At 59.7% G+C, this 18,727-nt stretch overlaps 1 protein-coding gene across 1 annotated transcript; it reads left to right on the top strand.

The window, feature by feature from the left end:
* The first annotated feature begins 9,914 nt into the window (after positions 1-9,914).
* GDF7 (growth differentiation factor 7) lies at positions 9,915-14,058 on the top strand. The gene is made up of 2 exons (XM_054566421.1): positions 9,915-10,392; positions 13,097-14,058. The coding sequence occupies exons 1-2, from the start codon at positions 9,915-9,917 to the stop codon at positions 14,056-14,058; spliced, it is 1,440 nt and encodes a 479-aa protein (XP_054422396.1).
* Positions 14,059-18,727: the final 4,669 nt, after the last annotated feature.

Genomic DNA, 18,727 nt, shown 5'->3' with positions numbered 1-18,727 from the left:
GGGGGGGGGGGAGAGGAAGCTATGCTTTCTAGAGCTAGGATTTAAAGCTAAGTTTAATCCCTCATAAGGATGCTTGATTTACTGGTTTCACTCTTAGGAAGCCCAGAATGTCCTTGTTCAAAGGATAAATTATTTAGTCTCCCCACCTTGGAGAGACTCATGGGGAAATATTGCAACCAGTGCTCATGGCCCTAGGGATGCTCAGAGGGACGTTAGAAGGGTCAAATGAGGTAACATATAACTCAGCGACAAGATAAACTAGACTCCATTGTCGGGGGGGGGGGGGGGGGTCAGCTGAAGAAACAACAACCTGACCCCAGAGGCCTCTCTGTGGCTTTTCTGAAAGAGGCTAACAGGACATTCCTAACAAAAGCTCTGACAACTGCCCCCCCCCACACCCCCCGCTGTAAAAAAATGTTATTTTGACACTTGTTAAAAAGGTGAGGAAGATTTTATTCAGGACTGTTGCAGTAGGGGTGAGATAAGGTTCAACCCTGAACACAGCAAGGACAAGTGGGGATTTACAGCCGAGGAGCAGCGTGAGGGTCAGTGATGGAAAGTTACTGGGGGAGATAGCGGCGGGGGGGGTCTTGCTAAAGGGACTTAGCAGGAATCTTGCTGAAGGCAGGCTAAGGACCCAGATGTCCAAGGTGGGGAAGGAGGACCGTGACTGGGTATCCAGGGTGATCAGATAGCCAGAGCGGGGGTGGGGGGTGGGGGGGTGGGCGGGGGATACTTTCTAAGCTGATTCAGCAGCATTCTTGCTAAGACTGGGCCAGGCAAGCCAAAGGGGAGGAGGGGGGAAGGTCAAGGTCAAGATCTACTGGAGAAGAGGGCTCAGGAGTCTCAAGTTTGGTCAAGGAGAGAGCCTGTCCCCCCGCCCTGCCCCGCCCCCCCCGCCCCCGGCAGCTTCCCTCTCACAGAGCCGCTCACATGCTCCCTGCAGTGAGTGGTCCCCGCTCCCCAGGTGCCCCGCCCCCGCTCACCCCACTCCAGACCTCTCTTCCTAAGGACACCCCCTCCCCAAGCGGCTCCCCACCCTCCAGGAAGAGGAGGTAGGGCTTCTGCTTGACTTCATTTTCCCAAAACACCAGCTTCCTTCCCGCACCACACCACCCTGGAGCTTGATGAACGCACATCCCACCTCTTTGTAGCCACCTGTAAAATGCTTAGCCCAGGGCCTGGCACAAAGTGACCCTTAATCAGTGTGAATGTTTGTGTTGCTCGACTGTTTAGTGACTAAATAGACAGGACTCTGCTTGGTTTCTTCTGCTAGTTGGACTCCATCACAAAACTACTCTCTTCCCTCTTTCATGGCTTTCCTCTTCATCCGTCCGTCCGTCCGTCCATCCATATCTGCTGAGCTGAGTCCAGGCCTGGGGAGGCTCTGAAGCTTCTCCATGAAAGGACGCTCCAGCCTGTGCTTGCTGAGCTAGCCGAGGGACCTGCTGCCTCCAACCCCCCTTTCCTGCTCCTTGTTCAGAGTTTTGGCTCCCTCCTCCTGTCTGCCCACTCGCTGTGCCTGGCCTGCCGCTGGCGGCTGCCTTTGGAACCACAGCTGGGTCGCGGCAGTGAGGCCCACGGGCCAGCTTACCTCGGTAGGGGCTTAGAGGCAGAGGCCTGCAGGACATAACAGACCTTCCCATAGGACACTCACCCCTGCGAGGGGTGGGAAGCCGAAGGTACGTCACCCGCCCACACGGCCCAGGAAAAGCAAAGCTGGGCCTGGAAATGGGGCCAGGAGAAACACGCAAGTCCGCTGCCCCTGTCTGTCCCCTTCCAGGGAGAGCCCCAGGGAGGAAGAGCAGCAGAAGCGGAGTGTGGTGGCTTCGGAATACGCGATGGGCAACGCCCGCCACGTTTCCTGGGGGAGGGGCCGCAGAGTGTCTCGCGAACTTCCCCGAGCCATCAACACGAGCATCGGGAATTACCGCATCTGAGTCAGATTTTTGGGATGAGGTCCTAGAGTAAAGAGTTGTAAAAAAGAAATCCTTTCCCAATGTATCTATTGAATAAATAGATACATTGTTTTTTTAAAAAAGATTTTATTTATTTATTTGTAGAGGGGAAGGGAGGGAGAGAAACAGATGTGCTAGAGCTACATCAGTCGGTTGCCTCTCGCAGGCCCTGGGCTGGGGACCTGACCTAGGCGTGTGCCCTGACTGGGAATCGAAGCAGTGACCTTTCGATTCGCAGGCCGGCACTCAGTCCACTGAGCCACACCAGCCAGGGCTCATTGATATTCTTTATTGGATTTGCTTCAAATTTGTTTGTAGAGAAGATGAGCAGTAATGAACGGAAGGATGAGTACATGAATAAAAGTTCTGCAGGAGGCCCAGGGTGCAGCCTGCTCTGCCTGCCCTGCCGCCCCCAGCCCCGCTGTCTGAAGCACCCCTCCCCCCGCTGCCCCCCCTCCGCCGCCCCTCCGCGGGGTGGGGCTTGTTGAAATTGACGAGCCCCGAGCCCCACTTCAGAGGAGGGTGGAAAGAGTGTGAGCCTCAGGGTCCAGAGCCTGACTCAGTGCAGCGCCTGGGGAGGGCCCGCCTGTGGAGCGGCAGCCCGTGCACACTCGCTCACAAAAGGCACTAAGAACACACGGTGAGTGAGGCACAGTCATGACGTCACTGAGCTGCTTTGCCCTGATCCTTGCCGTGGGGTGGGGGTCACAGAAGCCTTTCTGAGGGGCACAAGTCCAAGGTAAACCTGAAGAAATAAGAAAGAATAGGACAGAGTGCAAGCAATGTCATGTATGAAGCCTGGCCACCAGAAAGGACATAGAAATCAGGGAACAAGGGGAAGGGACAGGCAGGAAGGAGGGGGGCAGAGAGCTGTGTGCACCAGGTCAAGAGCTTCCGGCTGACCCTGAGGCCGACTTGAGGTCATTGCAGGGTTGCAGACCTAGGAGTGGCCCGGTCAGTGACGCTGTGGACCGTGGCCTGGAACATGTGATGCTGGAGGTAAGAAGGTGGGCAGAACGTCAGAACAACCCAGATTGGAGGGAATGGTCTCCTGAGCGGGGGCCAGGCCGAGGTTTGGGCCCAGGGGAGGGAGACCCGTGAGATGGACTTGAGCAAGACCTGGGATCAAGAGACCGTGGGCAGGGGCAGCGGGTGGGAGAAAAGACACTGTGACTAAAAAGTTTGGCCCCTGGGAGTGGAGGGTGGAGGGAGCATTCTCTGGGAGCAGGACACAGGGAGCAGGGGCACAGCTCTGGTGGGGCGCTGAGCTCCGTTTTGGACATGTGGTGTTTGCGGTGAGTGGATCTGCGACGCTGGCCCTCAGAAGGCAGACCTGGGATGGGGACCTTGATGTGGGGCTCGCCCCCCACCCCCGTGAGAGTCTGTGCAGGAGGTGGCCCAGGAGGGCTAGGGAATCGCTTCTGTTCCAGGGGCAGCGCAGGTGGGAGGGGGCTGCAAAGAAGAGGACCCCCCATGGTGGCTGCAGTCAACAGCGCCCTGCAGGCAGATGAGCCTCCCTGGCCCCAGGGCTCCCCAGCACACACCCCACGGGACTTGACACACCCCGCATGCCTGCCAAGAATGCGAAGGCTCCCCGTGGCAGTGGCCCATCCCCGAGAGCAGTCCCGCTTCTGCGCGGTGGACCCTGTGTGCCCCTGTGTGGCTCTGGTGGATAATTGCACACAATGCATGGAATGCGGGATCTAAATCTGATATTTTCTGCCTCCTGCCTGACTCAGGGCGCCCCTTCCTTGGCTGAAGCTGCGGTAACGCAAACCACATTGCTGAAGATCTCGCAGTCCCCGCCCACTGTCCTGGGAGGATCCTGTGGGGCCTCAGTCTCCCCGAGAGGTCACCGGGCCTCAGGGCCAGTGCAGCCAGTTAGAGAGAGCCCAGTGCGCAGGGCACCTGAGATGAGCTCTGGCCATTCCATGTGCTGACGTTGCCCCTGCCTTGTCCCTGGCCTCTAGTGATGCTCAGCGCTCCTTTCTTCTAACAGCCCCAAGCTGTCTCACCTTCTGCGACACTGCTGTCTTTGAGGAGTCCAGCCTGTGGTGCAGGCCACTCCCAGGTGGGATTTGTCTAATTCTTCCTCATCAGATGCAAGTCAGTATTTGGCAGGAGGGCTACATTGGTGGTCGCACCAGAGGGCATGCAATGCCAACGTCCCCCAAGATGAGTGGGGTTAAGTGGGATCATTTGGTGAAGGTCAATTCTGTTTTTACAGTTTTTTACATGCATGTTGTAAGACTTGTATGTCGTTCCAACCATCGGCATTTCACTTGGTGGCTTTTACAATGAAATTATACTTAGAAAAGTATTCCTTACCCCAGACTAAATATTTATATATTTCCTCCAGATATATTTTCCACAATAAATTATTTGATTTACTAGGAGTTAATTGTGGTTTATGTCATAGGGTCATTGTTTGGGCCCTAAATACTTAGTCAAGTATCCAGTGCCGTTCACCGGTAAATGTATTGCACAACTCATCCTTCCCTCCACTGGAATTGTCACCATGATTATAGTCTCTGTATTTCCAGACATTGCTATTGGCTTCTGGACTTTCTGTCCGGTTGTCTTCCCCTGTCAGTTCTGCGGGTATGCTGCCTGGGAATCCACGCATGTTGATATCTGATAATGAAGCTCTCCAAGGCGGCTGATTGTTTTATGATGTAAAAATGGGAATCTGTGTTTAGTGAGAGCAGAAAGAAGAGCGAGGGGCCCCTGAGGAGATAAGGGGGCTGGGACACAGATCACGGGTGGAAGGACAGTGGCAGACACGTAGACACTGTGACGCTGGACACACACCCACCTGCGTGGCTTGACCTTTGTGTGAGTGGCTGAGGCTGCCCTTCCCCTCCCTTTACTCCTCCCCCCCGCCCCCCGGCACCGTGTATTTTGTGCCTCCTACTGTGCCATGCACCAAATCTAATCCGACCTTTTACTTGGGAAAAAGCAACCCACGTGAGGGTGCGTCGTAATTTGTTTTGTCAGTACCCTATTAAATGTCATTTTGATAACTTCCAGTTGTCACGATTATCTCCATTTTTACAACCCTTGTGGATGTATCTTCACTTGTGTGAGGATACCAATAAGAAATTAAATTTCTCTAAGTGAAAACGGGGAGTCAAAGGATTTCCTTCTTTAAACTGCTGATGTTGTCACATTGCTCTTGGAAAACCTCCATGAACTTACACTCCTGCCGAGGATATATAGAAGAGCCATTTGTCCATCCTCTGACCAATAATGCATTTTATCTTCTTTGGTTTTATGAACCTGAGAGGTAAAGAAAAACAATATCTCACTGCTTTTTATTTGCAGTGATTTGCTGGTGGCCTTTTGGATTCTGATTCTGTCACCATGGTGTTTATGAATTCGTTCTGGTGTGTGCCCCAACCAGAAGGGTGGGCCTTTTGATTAGAGCCCTCCAACTCATCCAAGCGAGGGAGGAATCAGGGAGGCAGAACCCAGCTGGGGCAGTGCCCTAACTTAGCACAATATGCAGAGGTGGATCAGCTTCCTAGGAAAGTGGGGCACCCTCGGGGGTTCCCATGGCTTAGGGCAGAGTCCCCAGCTTTATGGATACCCTCATGCTTTGCAGAGCAGCCTCAGCTACTGCCTCTTGCAGACAAATCTCACGGAGGCCTTTGCCATGTGGGCCAGAAGGCCGGGGGCAGCCACCAAACCCAATGACCCAGGCCCTCTGGGATGCTCCTGTCTGGTGCTGGGCTATGTGAAGAGTTATTAGTTTTTATTACAAAAGAGAGTTTAAAAAAAATCTTGAGTCAACAAAGGTCTCCAAGAAAATGTAATGGAGACATAATTCTAGAATATTCAGGCTACGGATGTGCACAGTGGACACGTCAAGTGAGGGGACATGCCTCAAAGACAGTGACCATACAGAAGAGACTGGATGGGCAGGTTAGATACACTAGTCTTCCAACTGGTTAAACTGGGACTTATCCAAAAAGCAATAAAAGCCACCATTTGTTGAGCCAGTCGTTGTGGTACGGACTTAGCCTATTTTAAAGTCTTCTGCACACCCTGGGAGGCAGGAATTTAAAGACGGGATCTTTAAATTCCCATGGGGTCTTTGTAAATCCCGGCAGGCTGGGATTGAGCCGCCTAGTGTTACAACTGTTACAAGCAGTAACCAGCAGATGGCAGTGTCTGCCAGCCCGCTGCATTTGTCCCAAAAGGAAGGGCTCGGGAGAGGACCCCTGTGGAACTTCTGGGAAAGAACCCACCCTGCTCCCTTTACTGTCCACTCCCCTCCCCAATGCAAAGACCCAGAGCCCGGTAACAGGTCATCCCAGTGCCCTGGAGCTGGGCTGCTGCCCACTGGGTGTGGATGCCAGAGCTGTTGCCCAGGGTAACCTGGGGCAGGCCAGCCCTGGGTTGAGCATAGGAAATTCCTCGGATCCCAGGGAAGCCCAGCCTGAGCATCGGACAGGAAGTCGAGCCAGAGCGCTGCTGGCATTTTCCCACACCTGCGGCCCAGGCAGCTCATCCAGGCCTTTCTGGGAGAGATGTTTGCAGCACCTCTCTGGCTGAGTGGAAATGAGCACCCCCAGATGCAGTGAGGGCCAGCAGGCATCTGTCTCTGCAGGTGTCCCCACCGTTTTCCCTCTTCTGACCTCCCAGGGGTGCAGGACAGAGCCCCAGGCTCACCCTCTCTCCAGCTTTGAGTCACAAAGGCCAGAAGGCACCAGGGTGGGCACTTCCTGGTCAGAGGAAGTCAGAGGGCACTTCCTGGCTGGGTCCCTTGCAGCGGCCCCACGCCCTCATGTCCTCCACCTCTCACAGGTGCACCCTCAGTGGACATTTGATTGGCAGCTTCACTGTGCACCTGGGATCAAAAGCCAGGAAGGGACGAGGGACTTGCAGCCCCAGGTGAGGGGCAGGATTGGAATTCTGGTCTCTTGACTCCCAGGAGCATCAGGCAGTCGCAGCCAGGGGGCATCTGTTCTGTCTTACAAAACAGTGTTTTTCTGCAGGGACACAGAACCCCCTAGAGCGGACAGGGCAGGGGTGAGCCCTCATTGCTCCTCACCTGCTGGGTGCCCAAGGAAGACCTGGAGATCGAAGGCAGAGGACCACAGAGGGAGCCCCTCATCAGCTGGCTGTGAGGCCAAGTGACAGGAAGCTGATCACTACCCCTCCTTGGGGACTTGGATTCCTCATATGGACAAATGCAGGCCACCTCTAAGGGACCTCTCTATGCTCATGTCATTACGCAGGAAGGGCTGGTGTCCGGATGTGGCAGGAGATGCCTGCTTGAAGCTGAGTAGGCTGCCCCTCAGCTGGTGGCTGAGGGTCACTGCAAGGTGACTGTCGTTGGCAGAACTCAAGACTAGCTTCCTAAGTGGCATTCTTGCAGTGTGCCAGACTTATGTTCCCAGGTGGCATGTAAACTCCCGCCGCAGAGCTGCCTTGGGGAGAGGCGGTGGCTGTCCTGGTTCGGGTACGAAAAACATTGGCGCCGTCAGAGCTGTTAGGAGGCTGCCTGGGGTGGGGAGCCCCCGTCTCTGTGAGTGTGCAAGCGCTGCCCGGGGTGCGGTTTGCTGTAGCTCAGGCATGGCATGGAAAGCTGGCCTAGGTAGCCCAAAAGCTTCCTTCAGTTCCTGGAATTCTGTGACCTGAATCAAAGGCCAAAATCTCAGCGAGCAGCTTCTGGAGGGGACGGATGATCATCAAAGTGTTCTCCAAGGTAAGGACCTGGGGAGAGAATGTGGGGACCACCCTCCCCGACCCCAGTAAGAAACAGCCCCCTTCAGGCTGTGTTTCCCCTCCTCCCCTGTTGGAGCCAGACTCACCTCCTCTCCCCTGGACAGTTGGAGCCTGGAGTTCTGGACATTGGGGGTGGTCGTTAGACTGACGCAGAGCGAAGTTGGAACTCCAGCCCCCAGTTTTCTCCCGGCCTCCTCTGAACTTCCTGCATCTGCCTCTGGGCCCCATCAGCAACTGCCCAGTGACCACTGGGGCAACCCTGAGGCCAGAGGAATTTCCCTTCAAAATATGCTTAGCGGCAGGTGGAGCCCAACTTTCAGGTCTCCCTCCTACCTGGCCCACCTACCAAAAGCTACCCGTGGCCCCCAGGAGGAAGCCCCACGCTGAGCTTTGGTGAGCCTGACCAGTGGATGGTGACTCTGTGCTGGCCAAATCTGTGGCGTGGCCTGGTCGCCTGCCCTCTAACCCAGTCCCACAGACAGGGCCCTGGTCATTCCAGTCCCGTACCACCGTTGCTGCCCAGACCTTCCCAAGCTCATTTCGGGCCTTTCTTCTCCACCCACCCGATCGGCCCGGGGTGCTCGAAGAGTGACCCCTCACCAGGCCTCTCCTGTTCCCAACCCCGCCCCCTGCGCGTCCCTGTTTCTCAGTGGCCTCGTCAGCCACAGCCACGAAGGATGGCGAGGAGTTTGCTTGGGAGGGAGCAGCCCATGCAGCGAAACTCGGGAGCTTGGGCCGCAGTTGCCCGGGAGCTTCAGAGCCGCGTGTCCTCCGTGGGTCCGAGCGCGGCGCACCCCGGGGAGAGGCACAACTCCTGCGGCTTTGGATCCTGTGACGTCACCTTGATGCTGCTTCCCACTCAAAGTGACTGCGATGCATCGCCCCCGTCTAGATTTGGAGTTCAGTAGCAAATGCAGTTTTAAAAGAAAAAGGACGTGCACGCCCTGCTTCGGGGGTCCTCTTGGCTCAGCCCCTCCATCTAGCTCAGAGCGGCTTGTCACTCTGCTGGACGTTCCCGCACTCAGGGGGTATCCCGGCTGCCGGTAGAGCTGAGCCAGCGTCCGCCTACGATAACCCTTCCCTGCTCCTGCCCCTGAGATGCGGCCTCGAGAACCTGCCCCTGCCGGCTCCGGACACAGGCGCGCCGCCGCCCGCCCGCGAGAGTGCGCTCCGGGGCGCCCCCTCCACCGACAGCCGGCCCCGCGCGATAACCGCGGCCGGAGAAAGAGGTTCAGAGCTCGCACCCCGCCCCGGGCTTTTCGCTGCCCGCCCTCCCGGCTTCTGGCTGTTCCACATGGACCCGGTAGCCCGTTTCCGTTAGCCTGGCCCCTAGAAGGCTGGCAGAAGGTCATCACTGTCATCGAATGAACTTCGGGCGCCGCTCCCGCGCGGGAGTCCTCTTACCACCGCAGCGCTGCCTTCGTGATTTCTGTGCTCCTTTAAGATCTCGGCTTCCGCCTAAGCGCACGTTCCGCGCCCAAACCTTTGCTCTCCGTGTGTCGGTCCATGTCCATCTGTCTCCGGCCTGCCCTTCCAGTCGCTCGCTCTTCCCTACGGGTCCCCTTCCCTGTTCCGGCAGCCTGCTCCGATCTTTGGGCGGGGGGGCTCTTGCAGGGTGGGGAGCAGCCGAACTGGTTATCGGAAGCGCGCTTTCGGGCAACTCTGCGCACCCTGGTGGCCTCCGAGCGCCCCGGTGGCCTCTCACTGCGCGTTGGCCACCCGTTCGCGGCACCGACGCGCGGGGCCAAGCCGTCCCGCCGCCCCACCTCTGCCGTCTGGGGCCCTCGAAGAACAGGAGCGGGAGGGCGGGTGCTTCTCTGCGGGAGAGAGGGGAAGGAGCTGGGCGGTGGCGAGGATGCGAGATTCTCCGGAGTCTCCGAATCCGGAGGGCGCGTTTGGCTCGGGCACACCGTGGGCGGAGAGGGAGGGGGTCGCCAAGTGGTGGGGGGTGGGGGGGTGAGGGAGGCGGGGCCTCGTTTTGTGCGGGAGCCCCGGGCGGGTATCACTCGCTGGCCCAGAGCAGGGGCGCCGCGGTCCGGAGCGGGGGTGGGGGAACTCCTGCCCCAGCCTCCGCGCGGGCGGGTGTAGGGGGCGCGGCGCTGCCACTGAAGTGTTCAGCAGGGGGCGCTGCTCCGGGCGCTGGGCGGGGGTGGGGTGGGGTGGGGTGGGAGAGGAGGGGGGGGCCGCTGCTTGCTGCACACACTTCCCCCATTATTAAACACTATGTTCAAAAGGCGCCGGGGGACTTCCCGGAGCCACGGAGCCCGCGCCGCCCGCCCGCCCGCCCGGCCCACGGAGCCCATGGACCTGAGCGCGGCCGCCGCGCTGTGCCTGTGGCTGCTGAGCGCCTGCCGCCCCCGCGACGGGCTCGAAGCAGCAGCGGTGCTGCGGGCAGCGGGGGCAGGGCCGGCCGGGAGTCCGGGGGGCGGCGGCGGCGGCGGCGGCGGCGGCAGCGGCGGGCGGACCGTCGCCGCGGCAGCGGGCGCCTCCGCTGTCCCGGCCGCCGCGGCCCGCGCCTCGCGCCGCGCCACCGGCTCTGGCTTCAGGAACGGATCGGTGGTGCCGCACCAGTTCATGATGTCGCTTTACCGAAGCCTGGCCGGGAGGGCTCCGGCTGGGGCAGCCGCCGCCTCCACCTCGGGCTCTGGACGCCACGGCCGCGCGGACACAATCACCGGCTTCGCAGACCAGGCGACCCAAGGTACTCTGGCCTCTACGGCGCCCGTGCATCCTGCGCGGTCCGGTCCTAGGCGGAGGCCGCCGCCAGAGCCGTGCCCCTGCTCCATTCCCCTCGGGGTGCGGCCCCTGGCTCAGCCTCAGGTGGTAGAAAGAAACTTCGCCGAGGCCCACGCGCCCGAACCTACTGCGTCCGGACTGTGGCGAGAGCCGGGCCCTAGAGGGCTGAGTTGGTCCCTCTTCGGGGTTGCCCTGGCCCTGCGGCCAGCAGGTCCCTTCGAGGAGGCAGCCTGAGCTGGAGACCCGGAGAAGCAGGAGGCGGCGGGGGGTGAGAGGGTGGCGGGGCGGGGTGTGGGGGGAGCCTGGCCGAGAGAGGCTGCGTAGTGGTAGCGGTAGTGAGACTGCTTCGGCGCAGCAACCTCGGCGGCCTCCAGTCTCCTGGGGGCTGCACGAATTGGAGGTAACTCAGGGGTAGGCGAGACAGAGGCAGGCATCAGACTAAAGCGAGGGGCCCCAGAGAGGCTCGTAGCATCACCAGGTACGAAGAGGGCCCTTCTCAGCAGGCTGCGTCGGGGCGCAGGTGTGCAGCTGTGGGTGCCTGCGCCGGCCCCACGGCCAGCGGAAGTCGGGGACTCGGGGCGTGTGGGGAGGAAAGGAGAGCCAGCGCCGGGCGCACGAGTGCAGGCCTGTCCTGGGCCAAGCGCCCCACCTCACTCTGGCCCGGGCCCTCCGAAGGTAGGACGCCGAGGGTGAGGCCGTGGTGATTGCTGTGTCATCTGGATTTTATTAATCTCTATTGATGTCATTAAAGCAGACAGATAGGGGAGATTTAAGTAATTTCGGCCTTAATTCTAAACAGCCAGAGACGCAGCAGGGAAGGCAGGAGAGAAAGGAAGCGAAGCGGGGCTGGAAAGCAAGTGCAGGGGCAGATGGGCTCGGCCGGGAGCAGTGACCAAATCGCCCACCCGCCCCAACACACGCAGGGCCATCCTGGGACCAATGGCCCTATAGTCCAGTGGGAACTTTCAAGCATCCTTTTAGGGCCTGGCGTGCTCCCTGGACTGGATGCCCTTAGGAAGCCGGAGCCCTGGCGTGGGGGAGCTGGGGTGTGCGGGGCCCTAGGTTGGCTGAGGCACCCACTTTCTTTGGTTGGGTTAGGCCCACCAAAGCCTCAGCCTGGGCTAAATCCGTTCCTTGGGCGCCAGCTTGGCTGGCGAGGCTGCTAAGGCTGCCTATCCTTCTTCCTTTTGGAGGGAGGGGAGGCAGTGGCAGCCCCTTGAAGCAGGGAGAGGCTGCAGGGCACCTCAGAGAATGTGCTCCAGCAGGTGAGCTCCGGGCGTGGGGGGTGGGGGGTGGGGAGCAGTGCGCTGTGTGTGCGCGGCAGGGAGGAGCATTTGCCCATCGCCTGTCCTGCCTCCCTCTCCATCCTGAGCCCCAACTTGCAGCAGAGCTGCTTGAGGTCCCCGGAGGCTGCCCACAGCGCCGAGACTTTGGACCTCCAGAGCCCAGGGCCTGGCGTCCGTCGTTGGTGAGCCAATCTCCCCTGGTGGAGGGGGGAGTCTGCACGGTCTCTGTGTTTGGGGCAAAACGAAACCATATGACCCTCTTCAAAGAGAGCTCCTTATCTGCTGTTTGGTGGAATTTCAACTCTTTTTTCTTTTTTCTTTTTCTGGGCCTCAAAAGAAAAAAAGTGCCTCCGACCAGAAATAAAATCCCAAAACCCGACATAAGTCATAGCGGAGGGAAAGGATAAGCCAGCGAAGGGGCTGGCAGGTTCTGGAGGAGACACCTAATTCGGCCCACTGCCCTCGCCGCAGCCAGGCAGCCTCGCTGCCCCACACCCTTCCGGGAAGGGCCCTTGCCCTCCTTCGCCGCCTTTTCCCCTCCGTTGGAGGTCCGGGAAGCACTGGGAGAAGCTGAAGGCCGAGTTCCCGATCGCGACCAGCAGCGCTCATCGCTTTGAGACTTGGAGCTGAGCCGGGCCCCTTATCTGGGGCTCAATTCCCCTTGGGCAAAGCGAGGAAATTGGGCGCACTTAGAGGGTCTCTGGGTCCTTGCTGCCGCGTCCCCTTCTGGGCGAACCGCAGGGTCCCAGCCTGCATGGGCCGGCCGGAATATTCAGGCTGGGCTGGGGGAGTGTGGAGCAGGGTTTTGGGAACAAAAACTTTCCGTTTTGTACATCCGGGACTCTGCGGCTCTCCTGGGGGCCTGGCAGGGCGATAACGAGCAGCCCCGGATCGCGCGGGACACGGTCAAACTGTCGGCCTGGACTCCGGGCCTTGAAAAGGCGCACGACTACCGATGGGCCCACGGGCCGCCTGGTGTGCCAGCAGCCCAAAGTCTGGCCTCCGACAAAGTCCGCGCGCGTCCGTGGCTCCCGGGCAGGCAGCGGAACTGTAGTGGCTTCAAGGCTGAGACGGCTGCGGGGGTGCGCTCCTAGCGCCGCAGCTCAGCAGTAAGTGTCTGTGCCTGGGTCGTAGCCGTGGAGGGACTTTTCACTCGATGAACCAAAGCACAGTACCGATGGTCGGGGCGAAGGCTTCCTTCCCGCTGGATCAGCGGGGCAGCTGTCCGGCTGGGGCCGGGACGTGGGGGCGGGGGCCGGCTCCAGCGGGCCTCACTCTCGCAGCCCGGTTGGGCCGTTTGCAGTTAGGAGGCTCCGCGGCCCGGTGTGCGGACTTCGTTTTCATTTGTCTCTTTCTCTCTCTGTCTCTGCTCTTCCTCTGCAGACGAATCGGCAGCGGAGACTGGCCAGAGCTTCCTATTCGACGTGTCCAGCCTCTCGGACGCCGACGAGGTGGTAGGCGCGGAGCTGCGCGTGCTGCGCCGGGAGTCCCCAGAGCCTGAACCTGGCGACCGGATCCCTCCCCCGCTGCTGCTGCTGTCCACGTGCCCTGATGCGGCCCGCGCGCGGAGCCTGCTGCACTCTCGGTCCGCCGAGCCTCTGGACGCGGCGCGCTGGGAGGTGTTCGACGTGGCGGACGCCGTCCGGCGCCACCGACGGGAGCCGCGCGCCACCCGCATGTTCTGCCTCTTATTGCGCGCAGTGGCGGGTCCGGCGCGGGGGCCGCTGGCACTGAGGTGGCTGGGCTTCGGCTCTCCGGGCGGAGGCAGCGCGGTGGCGGAGGATCGCGCGCTGCTGGTAGTCTCCTCCCGAACGCAGAGGAAGGAGAGCCTCTTCCGGGAGATCCGCGCCCAGGCCCGCGCGCTCGGGGCCGCGCTGGCCGCGGAGCAGCCTCCCGACCCGGGACCCAACGCCGGGTCGCCGACTGCTGTCCTCGGCGGTCGCAGAAGGCGGCGGACCGCGCTGGCCGGGGCTCGGGCTGCCCAGGGCAGCGGCGGCGGCGCGGGCCGGGGCCACGGGCGCAGGGCCGGGAGCCGCTGCAGCCGCAAGCCGCTGCACGTGGACTTTAAGGAGCTGGGCTGGGATGACTGGATCATCGCTCCGCTGGACTACCAGGCGTACCACTGCGAAGGCGTTTGTGACTTCCCGCTGCGCTCGCACCTCGAGCCCACCAACCACGCCATCATTCAAACGCTGCTCAACTCCATGGCGCCCGAGGCGGCGCCGGCCTCCTGCTGCGTGCCCGCGCGCCTCAGCCCCATCAGCATCCTCTACATAGACGCTGCCAACAACGTGGTCTACAAGCAGTACGAGGACATGGTGGTGGAGGCGTGCGGCTGCAGGTAGCATGAGTGCCGGGCCAGGGAGGGGCAGCCGCGCCGCGCCGAGGACCCCCTGCTGGAGAGCAGCTGCGGGCCGGGCCTGTCACCAAGCGTGGGTTCAGGTCGGACTCTGGCCCCGCGCCCGCGTGGAGGAGAGAGAGCGCACGCTCACATTCACAGCAACACTCACACCCACACACTCGTTCACTCCTGCACACATTTACGGTGACTGTACCCAAAGCCCAGGGTAGAGATGACCTGGCGCTCTGGCATGTCACAGCCCTGTCTACTCTGCACACAGATTACCGTTGCACCCACTGCCTCCTTTGGGGAGAAGATGGTGTTTGTGTTAATGCTGAAACAACAGACACTGAATCCGGTAGGAACAGGTGAGGGAACTGCGGGCTCCGGAATGGGTGAAGTAAAGGGGTGCCTGCTCAAGTTGTGTCTCACCCCTTTATGTTTCTGAGTGTGTGGCACAGGGGGCTGTGGGGGCTGAGTTCTGGGCGTTGCATCCCGGGCTGGACAGTCGGGGCCTTTTCTGAAGGTTTGTGTCCCACAAAGGCCATTCATTCTGGGAAGGAACCACTGCAAAGGTCTTACCTATTTTCTTTGACTTTTAAAATGGACTGTGCCCCTCAGTTTTGAGAGGGAGCATTTGTCTGAAAGAGCACACCGTGGAGCCTCCTAGATCTCTGTAAAGGTCAGCATCATTTTTAAAAAATCAGTTCTTATTGGGAATGCTCTAGAAAGCAGAAAAAAATATTTTCCTTTGGGACGGGGAGTGAAACCGGGAAGAGGTTTTAAACTGCAAGTTGGATGGGACATGCAACCAGGGTGGGGTGCCCCTGCCAGTTCTGCCAAGCCCGGGGTGGTGGCGCTGCCTTGGGGCTCTCAGGAGGAAGCTGGAGGGGTGTCTGGCAGGGGGAGCCGTGGCTTTTCCTAGAGGCCTGTCAGGAAGTGTTCTGAGGGAGCCACCGAGGAGGCTCTTGGGGCGTGAGAGGCGCGAGGGCAGCCGGTGGCTGCCCCTGTGGAGGACCGCGCCCTCTGCTGCAGGCGCAGCCCCTCCCGTGGTCTGCACTCCTCGTGCGCGCTACCTGCACTTGTGCTTAGCTGGCGAGTCCCTGTCGGCTTTTACACGCTGTCCCTGTGTTGCTGCTGCTGTAGTTTCTGGCAGCGTGACAGTAACGGGAAATGAAGCCACACAGAAGTGCTTTTGTGAGCTTTCAAAGCCCCGAGACCCCGTGGTTCAGAGCAGGAGGAAGGTCTGCCCTCCCACCCTCTCTCTGTCCAGGGGCATTGGCAGAGCGGCCCTGGTGGCCCCTTCGGAAAGCTCAGGCCTTGGCGTTGGGGAGCGGAGGTGGAAGTCTATCTTCCAGGCCCTGTGTTTTGCTCCCAGAGGCTCTCGTTGATGGTAGGATTGTCTGTGTGAAAGGGAGCTCGGTCCACGACAGCCTTCATAGTTTTGTGTGGTTTGTTTCCGCCTGGGAGTCCTGTGTGGCCTGTGTGAACGGCTGGGCGAGGGGAGAGAAGTAAGCTGGGGGCCCCCTGTTCGCGGCTCAGGGGGCACCTTTGGAAGCCCCTGCGGCCCCGTTGAAGGCTGTGCTGGGCGCTGCCCTGCAAGGTGCCTGGGAGGCGCTCATTCTGCCCTCCGTGTCTGAGGTGCTGAGGTCCAGGACCGGTTACACACATTTTAATTTTCAGTGATTACATTCTTGAGAGAGAGAGAGAGAGAGAAAGAGAGAGAGAGAGATGGAGAGATGAAAGATTTAGATACAGCTAATTTATTTAAGAGCCCCACCTGAGTCTTTTTTATCCTGTAAAATTCCCCCAAAGGAAAAGAAAACACATTTATAATGTGAATTTATATGCTGTGGCTATGTGGGTAGCTATAAATAACCAGAAAATGCAACAGCCTCTTCAGGTTAAAACCAAAAAACTCCCGAAGTGGCTGCTATACTACACCTCCATCCATTGCCCCTGACTGGGCTAAGATGGTCTTGTTACATGTATGGCTTTTGCCAGAGAAGTCTCACTCTTTTTTTAAGCTCTGACTTTAACAACGATTGCTTGGTGATGGCGCCGATATCTATCCTAATGAAGAATAAAAGGGGTAGTATTAGAAGTTTTAGAAAGGAGGTAATGAGAAACTATAGCTAAATATTATTTGGAAGAAATCCTAGGATATTTAGTATCTTTGGGCAAAAGCAAACACTTTTATACTTTCTTAGGGACTAGAAAGAAATTGGGGGCAGGGGAAGAAATGTTGTGATTTAGCCTGAGATTTTTAGGGCAGGAAAAAAAAAATCTCCATTTTCTTCATTTCTTCCCGATGACTTCCTTCTACAAAGTGATAGGGGAATAGGTGTCTTACTGCACCTCGAGAACAGGCTGCGCCTGGGGCAGGGGTGGGTGTGTCCTTGGCCAATGACAGTTCCGTCCATGGCCCTGATGTCTTCACTGTGTCCTTCGCTTATCAAACGAAAGGAATGCCTTCTGGTTTCCTCTGGAGCTGCCCGGGTCCCTCAGGGACCCCCTGTGTCCTGCTCCAACTCTGCTCAGCCCTCTGGCATCTCCGAGTTAAAAGCAGGTGAAGGGAAAGGATGTGCTTCACTTTGTAACACTGACAGCAGAAGGGCCGCCCTGTGTGGAGGCGGACGGGTTTTGGCTGCTGAGATGTGGTTGGAATAGACTGGCTTTGACAAGGCATGGAGAAGGGATCCCGCCAGCACAGCTGGGAGCGCCCCGGGCTGTCTGTCAGTCCGTCTGTCTTCTAGGCAGTGAGGAGTGGGGCTGGATCCGCCAGCTGGGGGCTCCAGGCTGCGGGCGCGTGCAGTAAAAAGCGTCAGGACTGTGAGTGAAGGCGGCTCTCCTCCCCCACAGCCCGTCACCAAAGGATTCCTTCTGAAGTAAATCAAAGTTTTCATTTTGTTGGGGAGAATTGCACACTACTCTTGAGACAGTTTGAACCACTGTTCCTGCTAGAGAGGAAGGTTGGGCATCCCAGCTTGGGGAGCACAGGGCAGGCCAGCTGGGGTCCCCGCGGGCCGGGGCTGCGTCTGACAAACAGCAAGACAGTCCGGTCACTGCTGCTGGAAGCCAGACCCCAATATTAGGGGAGCGCCCACCCTGGCAGGCGGCCATGTCCCCCGATGCCCAAAGGCTTTCCCGGCAGCGGGCTGGGGGCTCCGAGAGGGTAGCGGGCTGGGTCCCTTAGCTTGGGGACGCAGGCTTGAGCTGTGCCCTCCGTTATGCGCGTGCTGCCCTCCCCGCCACTGTCCTGGCATTTTACTGCGGCCGTGGCACGCAGAGAGGTGTGGATTGCGTGACAGTGGAGTCAGGCCCACCAAACCCAGGGCGGGCCTTCTCACACGGCCGCCTCGCGGAGGTGTCGGCAGGAGCCGGACCCTGGCCCTCAGTGCCTGAGCGGACTGAGCGCCCTGCGGGTGCAGTCGGAGAGGAATTCAGATCCTACCAACCGTTTATCCTGTTCGCAGCTGCATTCACTCTCGGAGCAGAAAATAGCTAGGGCTTATAGTCTGTCTGGTTTCCTTCTGAAAGCAGGGAGAAAACAGAGTTCTTTCCAAGAGCAGCGTGTGCACAGAAAGAGTCAGACTCCCCCCTTGCTTGAATCTGGTCTCCAGAAAATGAGGTGAGGGGGACAGAGAGCACCACAGCTGCGTCTGGGCCACGCACGTCGTCAGGGGCCTTGCTGGCTCCCGTGAGAGTGTGCGAGTGGGGACATGGAGCCTCCCCCAGGCCGGAAAGCAGGGCCCTTCGGCGGGCCGCCAGGTGGGTGGGTGGGGGCTCTGGGAAGCAGCAGTCTATCCGTGGGAGGGGAGGGCCTGCAGTGTCTTCTCAGAAAGGGTCTGGACTGGGAAGGAAGCAGAGGCAGCGGACAAGCGAACGAACGCAGCAGTTAGAAGGCGACGGGAGGGAGAGAGAAGCAGCTCGATCCCTCTGAGGGGTGGGTGTCTGAGTGGCACGCCGGTCCCAGCCCATTGCGGGCTCCTGCGAGCCCAGGAGTGACCTGCCCCACGCAGCCACCTGCCTGCCTCCCGAGGGGCCACCTCTTCCCCCGAAGCTTCAGCCTGGTCCCATGGGTCCAGGATCCTGCCTTGTCCAAAGGCTCGCTCGCAGAGCTCGGAGGCAGAGCAGCCGTGAGTGCTCCCTGGAGAGGCCCCTCCTGATGGCCGTGCCAGAGCCGCCTGTCACAAGTGTCGCAGCCCTGGCCTGTGTGCACCCATTAGTCTCTTAGCCTCTGTGGCTGCTTCGTGGATGCTGCTTCAATTCCCACCTGGGGCCAGGCAGGTGCAGGGGAAGCCGGGACCTCGGGGGGTGGGGCTCAGCTCTCCAAAGCCAGGACCTTTTCTGTGTTCCTGCCGAGGGGCCCTGTCAACCCAGCTCGAGTCCCCGTCACCCCCGCCCCCGCCCCCGCCGCGCTCACACAGTGATGGGGAGAGCGCACTCGGGCTGGGGCTGTCCTGGGACCCGTCTTGGGAAGGCTGCCCCCTGCAGCCGATGCCTCTGCGCAGGGAGCAGAGGGAGGGATAGGCTGGGCCTTCCTGCCAGCTCAGCCGGGGGCCTGGGGCTGTCCCCGCCTGTCCTGTCCAAGGGTGGACTGCTCCGCCAGCTCCCGGCAGGTCTCCGCCCCCTGCTCAGCCACCTCATTGCCAGGCCCGTGTTGGGGCCAG

The sequence above is a fragment of the Pteronotus mesoamericanus genome, unplaced genomic scaffold, assembly GCF_021234165.1.
Source record: "Pteronotus mesoamericanus isolate MK-2021 breed Mesoamerican mustached bat unplaced genomic scaffold, CSHL_Meso_final contig_101, whole genome shotgun sequence".
Classification (NCBI taxonomy): Eukaryota; Metazoa; Chordata; class Mammalia; order Chiroptera; family Mormoopidae; genus Pteronotus; species Pteronotus mesoamericanus.
This window is presented reverse-complemented; position numbering and strand designations above follow the sequence as displayed.